This window comes from Rhinoraja longicauda, chromosome 3 (genome assembly GCF_053455715.1).
Source record: "Rhinoraja longicauda isolate Sanriku21f chromosome 3, sRhiLon1.1, whole genome shotgun sequence".
NCBI lineage: Eukaryota > Metazoa > Chordata > Chondrichthyes > Rajiformes > Arhynchobatidae > Rhinoraja > Rhinoraja longicauda.
The window spans coordinates 65,266,857-65,278,597 of NC_135955.1; the positions used below are offsets into that span (position 1 = coordinate 65,266,857).

General features: G+C 43.8%; 1 protein-coding gene across 1 annotated transcript in view; it reads right to left on the bottom strand.

Annotated features, from left to right (window-relative positions):
• The window catches only part of srfbp1 (serum response factor binding protein 1), a 157,116-nt gene extending 147,514 nt beyond the window's left edge, over positions 1-9,602 (bottom strand). Inside the window, exon 1 of the mRNA XM_078396295.1 lies at positions 9,476-9,602. Coding sequence (XP_078252421.1) covers positions 9,476-9,514 — 39 coding nt within the window. The 5' untranslated portion in view covers positions 9,515-9,602. The remainder of the gene's footprint in view (positions 1-9,475) is intronic.
• Positions 9,603-11,741: the final 2,139 nt, after the last annotated feature.

Consider the following 11,741-nt stretch of genomic DNA (forward strand, 5'->3'; position numbering starts at 1 on the left):
ACTTATAAACCATCCCATCTACATTTTTGCCCATTTCAACTTATCAGTTGAAACACTGCATGATGTACAGGCATGCCTTTACTTCAACTGAAGTGAATAGTGAAAGGCCTGGATAAAGTAAATGTGGAGAGCATGTTTCCACTAATGAGAATCTAAGACCAGAACCCAGCCGCAGAATAAGAGGATGTACCTTTAGAAAGGCGATGAGGAATTTCTTTAGTCAGAATGTGGTGAATCTGTGGAATTCATTGCCACAGACAGCTGTGGAGGCCATGGCAATGGATATTTTTAAGGCAAAGATTGACAGATTCTCAATTAGTAAGGGTGTCAGGGTTATGGTGAGAATGGGGTTGAGAGGGAAAGATGGATCAGCCATGATTACATGGCGGATTAGACTTGATGAGCCGAATGGCCTAATTGAGAGTGATCAGCCATGATCGCATTGAATGGCGGTGCTGGCTCGAAGGGCTGAATGGCCTACTCCTGCACCTATTGTCTATTGTCTAATTCTGCTCCTAGAACCTATGAACTTAAAGTTGATCATTCCAACAAACTCAGCTGCCTAGTTCTATACTCCATAGAAATTAGGTCGAAGTTCCACTGCCCTAATTAACACCATTCTCTATCCTAACAATTAGTCTTTCTCTTAGCAAGTCTCTTGCCATTGAAGGTGACATGCTTCCATTCCAGTTCGATTACGAGATCAACATGGGAACCAGAAATGGGGCAAGAGGCACGCGACTGATTGGATGGGTAGTTTGAGAGATGGTGCACTACTTCCATCATTTATGCAGGTCTCCTGTCTGGCCCTTGCACACAGAATCGAGGTTTCTTGATGCCATCTCTATTTTAAAAGCCACATATGTATTCCAAAGAATTAGTGTGGATATTCTGCTTGGTAATTTCTTCCCGTGACAAAACTCACAACAGTGTCTGTGACAGAAAATTGGTTACAGTAAGTATAATAACTTATGCGCGGACCCCTGGTTAAGATCGGATGGATTTTAAAGTTCTCTAGGTTATTTTGAAATCCCACCATGGAAACCACCTGTTTCCCCATCTCGTCTATGATCTTCAGGATATCTGTGTTCCTCCACTTCTGACCCCATTGTTCATCCCAGAAATTAATCAATTCATCATCAGGGGCCATTTCTTCAATCATCGTGCCCTGGACATTGACATTTCCTGCACAAATCTTTTGTTGAAGAAAATAAAGATACTCCTTAAAATCTATGCTTCTGATCAGATTTCTGGTCCACTCACATTTTGTTCAATTTTATTCCTGTACACAACTTGGAACATTTTGTAACATTAAAAAATATCAATCCAAACTGTTATAGTCTTTTAGTTGTAATGTTGACAAATCGTTTGTACAATTAAGCCATAAACAGGATGGAATTTTAAAAATGCGTATCTGCATCATTCTGCCCCACCAATTCTACATTGATAGATTTAAGTGCAACAAATCCTGCAGTCTTGTTCTCTCCTGCCACCTTGTGGATGTAATGTTAACAAAATGTGGGAAATTACTGAAGAACAAAACCTATTTTTGTGTAGGAAGGAACTGCAGATGCTGGTTTACATCAAAGATAGACAAAATGCTGGAGTAACTCAGCGGGAAGGTGACAACGAGGTACTCAAACAGTAAAATTAATCAGGACAGTGAAACTAGTCATAGAACTAGGGTGGGGAGAGGGACAGAGAGGGAAAGCAAGGGTTACAAAGTTAGAGAAAGAGACCTCTAACTACAAGTAACCCTTGTTTTCACTCTCTCCATCCCTCCCCCACATAAGTTCTCCAACTAGTTTCACTGTCCTCCTGATTAACATTGTTGTTGGAATGCCTCAAGTCACATTCCCCTCAGCCAACAGTGAACCATCCGACATTTCCTTGATTATCGTCTGCTTTGATCTGTCGTTTTCAGACCTTTCATTCTCTTTGTACCCATCCATATCTCCAGTTTCCCTCTCCCTGACTCAGTCTGAAGAATGGTCTTGACCCAAGGCATCACCCACTCTTTCCCTCTAGAGATGCTGCCTGTCCCGATGAGTCTCCTTTTCATCTCTGGCCTTTGGTGATGGGTACATAAAGTGGGATTAGTATGGGGTTTGAGCAGAAAGTGCACTTGATCGGCAGCATGTGGCTAAATTGGCTAAAGGTTTCCCTTCTGCCTGACTCAACGATCTCCGGATCTAGGACCTTGTTTTAACTGACACTGAACCTCATCTTTAGTGGACATGTCCCATAATAGTCACAACCCACAAAGAATCCGTGATTACGCTACAGCAAGTTGTATCTTGCACATGTTGTACCCTTTCTTTATCTGTTATCTGTGCACTGTGGACAGCTTGATTGTACTCATGTACAGTCTTTTCTTTGACTAGACAGCACACAAACAAAATCTTTTCACTGTACTCGTGACAATAATCTAAACTCAACTCTTAATTTTTCATCCTAATGCTCTGGTATCTTCATTCATCAAACTATCATTCTTTTCAATAATTATTGCCTAAAGCATAGCCGCCCGCAGGTGACAATATTGCAGGAAAATGTAGATCAGGAAGCAACTGTGGAAAAAATACTGACTGCATAGATGTTGTTTGATTTGTTGGGTACTGTCAACTGTTTTATTTCAGATGTACAGCACCTGAAGTATTTTGCATTTGATCACTAACTTACAATTGCTATTTAGTTGCATTACAGTTATCCATCCTTGGGCTCAAAGAAAACAATTCCTTGGGCTCAAAGAAAACAAAGTTGAACTTCAGATTCTTTACCCAAATGAAGTCTTCCACATGAAAAAAGTAGCCAATGACAAGTAAAATAAACAAAAAAATACACATTTGGCCAACAGAAGCAATTACAAAGCAGAATTATTCTTTTGTTATATTAGTTTTCAACAATTTGTTATGTACTTTGTACAACAACTAAACAATTTCTGTGACATTCAATTACCATTCTGAAAATGTCTTGAATGTAGACTAAACAATGAATGTAGATTTCAACCAAGTTTTATTACAGAAGGCGCATTAGGCGAGAATTAAACACAGATGCATTGTATCAAAGGCCAACAATGCTATCTAAATATACAATTCATGGATAAATCCATTTACAAACATTCAATGTTCAGCAGCACTGGGTGGTCCTTTAGTCACAAGTGATAGGAGCCGAATTAGGCCATTTGGCCCATCAAGTGTACTGCAGCATTCAATCACGGCTGATCCATCTCTCCCTCCTAACCCCTTTCTCCAGCCTTCTCCCCATAATCTCCGACACCTGTACTAATCAAGAATCTATCTATCTCTGCTTTATAAATATCCACTGATTTGGCCTCCACAGCCTCCTGTGGCAAATAATTCCATAGATTCACCACCCTCTGGCTAAATAAATTCCTCCTCATCTTCCCAAAGGAACGTCCTTTAATTCTGAGGCTATAACCTCTCGTCCTAGACTCTCCCACTAGTGGAAACATCATCTCCACATCTACTCTATCCAAGCCGTTCAATATTCTGTGTGTTTCAATGAGGTCTCCCCATCATTCTTCTAAATTCCAACAAGTACACGCCCAGTGCCTTCAAACGCTTACCATGTGCTAACCCACTCATTCCTTGGATCATTTGAGTAAACCTCCTCCGGACCTTCTCCAGAGCCAGCACATCCTTCCTCAGATATGGTGCCCAAAACTGCTCACAATACTCCAAACTCTCTTACAATACTCCAAATGTAGCCTGACCATTGCCTTACAGAGCCTCAGCATTACATCCCTGTTTTTGTATTCTAGCCCTCTTGAAATAAACGCTAGCGTTACGTTTGCTTTCTTTACTACTGATTCAACTTGCAGATTAACTTTTTGGGAATCCTGCACCAGCACTCCCAAGTCCCTCTGCACCTCCGATTTCTCGATTCTCCCCCCATTTAGAAAATAGTCTACGCCTTTATTCCTACTACCAAAACGCATGACTCCACACATTGCTGCACTATATTCCATCTGCCACTTCTCTGCCCACTCTCCCAACCTGTCCAAGTCCTTCTGCAGAGTCCCTGCTCTCTCTATACTACCTGCCTCTCCACCTATTTTCATATCATCCGCAAACTTGGCCACAAAGCCTTCAATCCCCTTACCCAAATCATTAATACACAACGTGAAGAATAGCATCCCTAGCACCGACCCCTGCGGAACTCTGCTAGTCAGTGACAGCCAACCAGAAAAAGCCCCGTTTACTGCCACTCATTGCCTTCTGCCATCCAGCCAACCTACTATCCATGCTAGTATCTGCCCATTGATACTGTGGGCTCTCGGCTTCCTTAGCAGCCTCACGTGTGGCACCTTACCAAAGGTTTTCTGAAAATCTAGGTAAACAACATCTACTGATTCTCCTTTGTCTGTCCTGCTATTTACTTCTTCAAAGAATTCCAGCAGGTACGTCAGGCATGACCTCCCCTTCACAGAGCTATGCTGACTTTGGCCTATTTTATCATGAACTTCTAATTTGAGGATTCCTCCCAGCCCCCGCACAGTTTAACAAGCTTCTTTTGTAATGATCCCCATGATGGGCTTCAATTTTAACTCTGCTTCTCTTCCTACAGATGCAACGTAACCTACTAAGTACTTGTAACATTTTCTGATTTTTGTCCAGAGGTCCAGCATTTGTAGTATCTTTAGATTTTAATTTAGTCTTTCCCATCTCTGCAACTTTCCTCTAACCCTATTCTCGTCATGATTTCGGCAATCCTCTATTTCAGAGCTCTTCTTGATTTTAATCGCACCACCAATAGTAACTAGGCCTTCAGCAACCTGAAACCCAAGCCCCCAAATTAAATCCCCAAACTACTATTATTATTGGACAAGCTTTGGTGGCATTGAGTCAGTCTCCCAGCGTGTAAACAGTCCCTTCGGCCCAACTTGCCCACACCGGCCAACACACCTGTAAACCTGCCCTATCCATGTACCTGTCGAAATGTCTCTTCAACGTTGCAATAGTACCTGCCTCAACTACCTCCTCTGGCAGCTTGTTCCATACACCTACCACCATTAGGTTACCCCTCAGATTCTTATTACATCTTTCTTCCCCCCACCCCCACCCCCCTCCCCCTCACCTTAAACCTATGTCCTCTGGTTCGCGATTCACCTACTCAGGGCAAGTGATTCTGGGCATCTACCCGATCTATTCCTCTCATGATTTAATGTACCTCGAAAAGAGCACCCCTCATCCTCCTGCGCTCCAAGGAATAGCTTGCTCAACTTCTCTCCATAGCTCAGGCACTCGAGTCCTGGCAACATCCTAGTAAATCTTCTCTGCACCCTTTCCAGCTTAACAACATCTTTTCTCTAACATGGTGCCCAAAACTGATCACAATACTCTAAATGCAGTCTCATCAACGTCGTATGCATCTCCAACATTTTTGTGTCATCTGCAAACTTCCTAACCATGCCATGTATGTTCTCATCCTAACATTAATGTAGATGACAAACAGTAACCGGGCCAGCACCAAAACCTGAGGCAAACCACTATTCACAGGCCTCTTTGGTCCGAAAAGCAACCTTCCACCATCACCCTCTGCTTCCTACCATGAAGCCAATTTTCTATCCATTCAGCTATCTCTCCTTGGATCCCATGTTATTTAACTTTCCAGGGCAGCCTACCATGAATAGTGGTTTTATAGATTTTATAGATTGAAGGCAAGCGAAGCTGTACTGACTGTCACACCACTTATGTGTAAATTCCCTGACCTCATTTGGCTAATTTCAGTTGATACCAGAAAAACAATTTCCGTGCCTCTAAAATCATTTTATGCCTTGTCCCAGAAACAGCTGCTATTGGTGTAGATAATGTTTCACAGGTGAAATTGCAAAAGATCAGTATTTATGAGCAAATTATGCTAATCAATATTATTTTGTAAAGATGCCTGCAGATTCTTCCATTTGTTTCCTATCCAAAATGTAAAATTCCTTTGTAATTCTTTCAGAAAATTCCTTGAAATATACAACAGGTCCCTCAGCATCTGTAAAGAGAAGAGACACATTAAAGATTCAAAATATTAAGTCCTCTCTCCTTATTGATGCTGCCAAACCTGTTGCACAAAGTATTCAAAATCCAAAGTATAAACAAAATTCGTTTTCAACTTTGTGCTTCAATACTTTGATTATTTTAATTTAAAAAAAACTGGGTTTCAAACCTCAAAGACCACCAAACAAAAGTTTCAAAAAGTTTGCACAATTAAAGAATTCTACAAATGTCATGGGGGGGGGTCCAGGTGTCAACTGCTGTACATCGGCAAGTCCAAGCGTAGGCTCAGCGATCGTTTCGCTGAACACCTCCGCTCAGTCAGCCTTAACCTACCTGATCTCCCGATTGCTCAGCACTTTCACTCCCCCTCCCATTCTCACCTTTCTGACCTGGGCCTCCTCCATTGTCAGAGTGAGGCCCAGCACAAATTGGAGGAACAGCAACTCATATTTCGCTTGGGTAGCTTACACCCCAGCGGTATGAACATTGACTTCTCTAACTCCAAAGACGTACAGGTATGTAGGATAATTGACTGGGTAAAAAATGTAAAAATTGTCCCTAGTGTGTGTAGGATAGTGGAGCGGCAGAGGCAGCGTGTTCGCCCGCCCCGAATCGCGGGGCTTGGGTCGGCCCACCGCGGACCTTTCACCGTCCGGCGCGGCCTGAAATAGGCCGTGGACCTTTCACCGTCCAGCGGGGGCTTCAATATCGGGAGCCCCGACCGCCCCGACGTGGCAACTCCAACAGCCTGACCGCAGGAGAAGACGGCAGGGAAGAGAAAAAGACATTTTTGGCCTTCCATCACAGTGAGAAGGGACTGGAGGAGACTCACTGTGATGGATGTTTCTTTTTGTTTGGTGTTAGTTGTGATTGTATGTGTTATTGCATTTTTTATTGATTATTCTTATTGGTCTTATTGTTTAACTGCGGGTAATGTTTCATTTCACTACACATTTATGTGTATGTGACAAATAAACGACTATTGACTATTGATGTGCGGGGATCGCTGGGCGGCACGGACTCGGTGGGCCGAAGGGCCTGTTTCCGCGCTGTATCTCTAAATCTAAATACTTCAAATACCCCTTTCTCTCCATCCCCTCCTCCTTCCCAGTTCTCCCACCAGTCTTATTGTCTCCAACTACATTCTATCTCTGTCCCGCCCACTCCCGACATCAGTCTGAAGAAGGGTCTCGACCCAAAACGTCACCCATTCCTTCTCTCCAGAGATGCTGCCTGTCCCGCTTAGTTACTACAGCATTTTGTGTCTACCTTCTACAAATATCAATCTCCAGAGCAGTTTACTTCAAATACCAAGTTGACCATTATTCAAAATATAAATTAGTTTTCACTACTTCCGAATATGGAGTACCAAATTAAATTATATATCCTCCGTAAAAAAAGACACGAGTTAAGATCCTACACAGACCAGCTGTGACTCAATAATAGATTCACTGTCTGAACAACTTGCATTTGTATAGCACCTTTGATGTGTAAAATGCCCCCAGACAACTGGCAAAAGAGCTCATTACTGTAGGAAACTAATAGTTCCAGGGGATAGAGTGAAAGCAAAAAAAAATGGAAATGAGGTATGCAGGTGGGTGTTGGAAGGAAGGGGTAGAGGTAATCCAGAGGATGGGGAAAAGATGCAGTCTGGGGAAAGGGAAAAGATGCAGTCTACTAAAAGTTTCTGTCTACTAACACTCTCCTCTGCCTAGCAGAGCTGGTCCTTACCCGTAACAATTTCTCCTTTGACTCCTCCCACTTCCTCCAAATCCAAGGCGTAGCTATGGGCACTCGCAGGGGCCCAGCTATGCCTGCCACTTTGTAGGGTCCGTCGAACAATCACTGTTCCAGGCATACACTGGCCCTATCCCGAACTCTACCTCCGCTACATTGACAACTGCATCTGTGCGACCAACTGCATCCATGCAGAACTCACTGACTTCATCAACTTCACGACTAATTTCCATCCTGCACTCAAATTCACTTGGACCATCTCCGACATTTCCCTACCGTTTCTAGATCTCACCGTCTCCAACACAGGAGACAGACTACTGACTGACTTCTATTACAAACCCACCGACTTCCATCGCTCTCTACACTACACTTCTTCCCACCTTGCTTCCTGTAAAGACTCTATCCCCTACTCCCAATTCCTCCATCTACGCCGCATCTGTGCCCAGGATGAGGTGTTCCATACCAGGTCATTGGAGATGTCCTCGTTCTTTAGGGAACGGGGGTTCCCCTCTTCCATTATAGATGCGGTTCTCACTAGGGTCTCTTCGATATCCCGCAGCTCCACTATTGCTCCCCCTCCCCCCATTCGTAACAAAGCCAGAGTCCCCCTTGTCCTCATCTTCTACCCCATCAGCTGTCGCATACAGCACATAACCCTCCGACATTTTCGCCACCTCCAATGGGATCCCACTACTGGCCACATCTTCCCATTTCCACCCCTTTCTGCTTGCCGCAGAAATCGTTCCATCTGCAACTCCAAGGTCAACTCGTTCTTTCCAACCCATACCACCCCTCCCCAGATACTTTCCCCTGCAACCGCAGAAGATGCAATACCTGTCCCTATACCTCCCCCTCGACTCTGTCCAAGGACCCCAACAGTCTTTCCAGGTGAGGCAGAGGTTCACTTGCACCTCCTCCAACCTCATCTACTGTATCAGCTGTTCCAGATATCAACTTCTGTACATCTGCGAGACCAAGCGCAGGCTCGGCGATTATTTCACTGAACACCTCCGCTCTGTCCACCTTAACCTACCTGATCTCCCGGTTGCTCAGCACTTTAACTCCCCCTCCCATTCCCAATCTGACCTGGGCCTCTTGCACTGTCAGAGTGAGGCTCAGCTCAGTTCAAATTGGAGAAACAGCACCTAATTTTTCGCTTGGGGAGCTTGCACCCCAGCAGTGTGAACAAACATTGACTTCTCCAACTTCAAATAGCCCTGACCAGCTGAGTTATTCCAGCACTTTGTGTTTTGTTGATGATACGCAGGTTTGGGCAGAGGAGTCAATACTGCATGGATCACATGTCCTTCCCACACGGGCAGGAGGAGGATGAAATGGACAGAGTGGTTGCTCAACAAACGCCGATGAAGTGTTGTCAGTGTTGGCGAGTTGTTGGTTCTGCCTCTGCCGCATGGAGCCAAACACTCCGCCCCCCGGGCAGCTCCCCACCCTGTCTACCCCCACCCTGTCTACCCTCCGGCTCATTCAGAGGATAAATAAAGTTAACAGCTCATCGCCCGGTGGAAGGGGAGAACATGGCACCGCCATCGCCCACTGATGGGGAACACGCAGCGCGGCCTCCGCCATCACCGCCCATCGCCGTGTGATGGGGGAACCCGCAGCCCCGCCGCCGCCGCCCATCGCCGTGTGACGGGGAACACGCAGCACCGGCCGCCATCGCCGGCTGATGGGGAACCCACAGCGCCGCTGCCGCCGCCATCGTCGCTCACCTCGTTGTTGACGTTCATCGGCCCCGCAGCCGCAGCCATGTCGCGCTGACCAGCCTCTCGACGGCGGCCCGACGCAGTCAACGCGACCCGCCTCGCCTTTCGCGCTTCCCAAAAGTCGAAATCTAATCTGCAACGAGGAGGGAGGGAAGGTTTAAAGCAAAGAAAATCTCGTTAAACATTGTTTCATTTTAATCACGCAAATTAAAGAAATTATAAAGCGAAAATACATGCAGTATTATTTCCATTTTACTCGTGATTACTCTCTAGAACACTTCAGTCATAGATATAATCTGAGGAAAGAGGACCAGGCAGATACCTTCCCATGCAAAATATTACTGAGTTAAAACGATTTGACAGCAAAGCTGCACTTTCATCGTTTTTATTTCCCGTTGTATTCCACCATGATGTAGAAATTAAATAGCCCAAAGGAATTTAAAGCTAGAGCAAAACAAAAAACAACCAATGGAAGAAATAAGCAGCAAAATACAGAATCAATGGAGGCTAAGGGATGGTAAATATTTTGAATTAAGATGCTGCATCAGGACCATTGCTATTCTTCCTCAGATGCTGCTTGATCCATTGAGTTCTTCCAACATTTCTGGCTGATCCTGGCTGAATGAGGAGGGTCCATAGCGACAACAAAATAGATGAACTACGGCTGTAGACAGAAGAGGTGAATTTGATCAGTCAAAACTGAGAAGTACTGAACAAGATACACATTAGCTTTAGGTTTATTATTGTCACTTATAGAGGCACAGAGACAGGTTTTGTTTTGCATGCTATTGAATCAAATCAGATAATTCTATACATCAATACAATCAAGCCAAACTCAAATATAATAGGTGGAGCAAAGGGAAAATTAAAGAGTACAGAATATGGTTTTCAGCTTTGTAGCGCAACAGTTCCAGAGACAAAGTCCAATGTCCACACTGAGGTAGAACAGAAACAGAAACATAATCAGAGGGGGATAAATTAGGGTTTAGCATTCATGATTTACCAAAGCTAAATGAAACGTAACCCAGGTAGGCAATATGGAGGAAAAATCTAAAGTTTTGTTTATCATATCATATCATATCATATATATACAGCCGGAAACAGGCCTTTTCGGCCCACCAAGTCCATGCCGCCCAGCGATCCCCGTACATTAACACTATCCTACACCCACTAGGGACAATTTTTACATTTACCAAGCCAATTAACCTACATACCTGTACGCCTTTGGAGTGTGGGAGGAAACCGAAGATCTCGGAGCCTCTCTGGCTACAAGCATTGTATTGTGAATCTGCTAATAGGGTACCTTTGTTTAAAAAAGAATGAACTATTTCAATTGAATTATTACATGCCTCACAACCTAACCACAGTGGGGGTCATTTAAAAAATATATTTTGAGAAACAATGTTAACAGTCATTAGAAGGTTAGTTCATGGATAGGACAAGTTTGGGGGGTTATGGACAGTGCAGGTGGGACCAGTGTAGAGGGGAAATGTTGCCCAGTGTGGGCAAGTTGGGCCGAAGGGCCTGTTTCCACACTGTATCACTCTATGACTATATGACTCTAAAGATAGGGTCTTTTTCAAGGACAGCCTGCAGAGATAGCCACTATTTTCAGGATGTGAAAGTCATATATTTAACACTGAAGTTGGGTGAAAGGTATTTGGTATGAAAAATGAAGGGAGGAGGAATAAATTAAATTGTAACTTTTTAAACTGGGCGTTGAAACAAATAGTCCAGTATTAATATGTACATTCAGTGTATACTATACTTTGAAGGTGCCCTGACTGTAGACTATACTTATGGAAGATGACAGAAGGCAGAATCAGTGGAGAGCTAATTGACATAAATGAGGAAATGTGTTCTAGGGAAATAGTGAAGGGAATTGATGGGATTTCTGTAGAAACATGCATAGACTTGATGGACAGAATAGCCTCCTTCTATGTCATTATGAAATATGAACCAGGGATATATTGCCAGCAAAGCAATAGAAAATTATCTTCTGCAATAACATGGTAGGTACGTTTTGGGTCGGGACCATTCTTCAGATAATTTCTTCTGCTTTTTTATCTAAGTTTACATTAGTCTGGTTTCAATCCAATGTGGTGGTTTCTGCAGATGATCTGAGATTAGAGCAAAGAGAGTAACATCAAGCCTTTTCAAGCATCAAATTTTAAAAACCTGATTAAATCAGAACTTGGAAATGTAAACCATGAAGTATGTTAGATATTAATCATATGGCGCCATACAATGGCTGCCTCGCCAACAGTCTGCC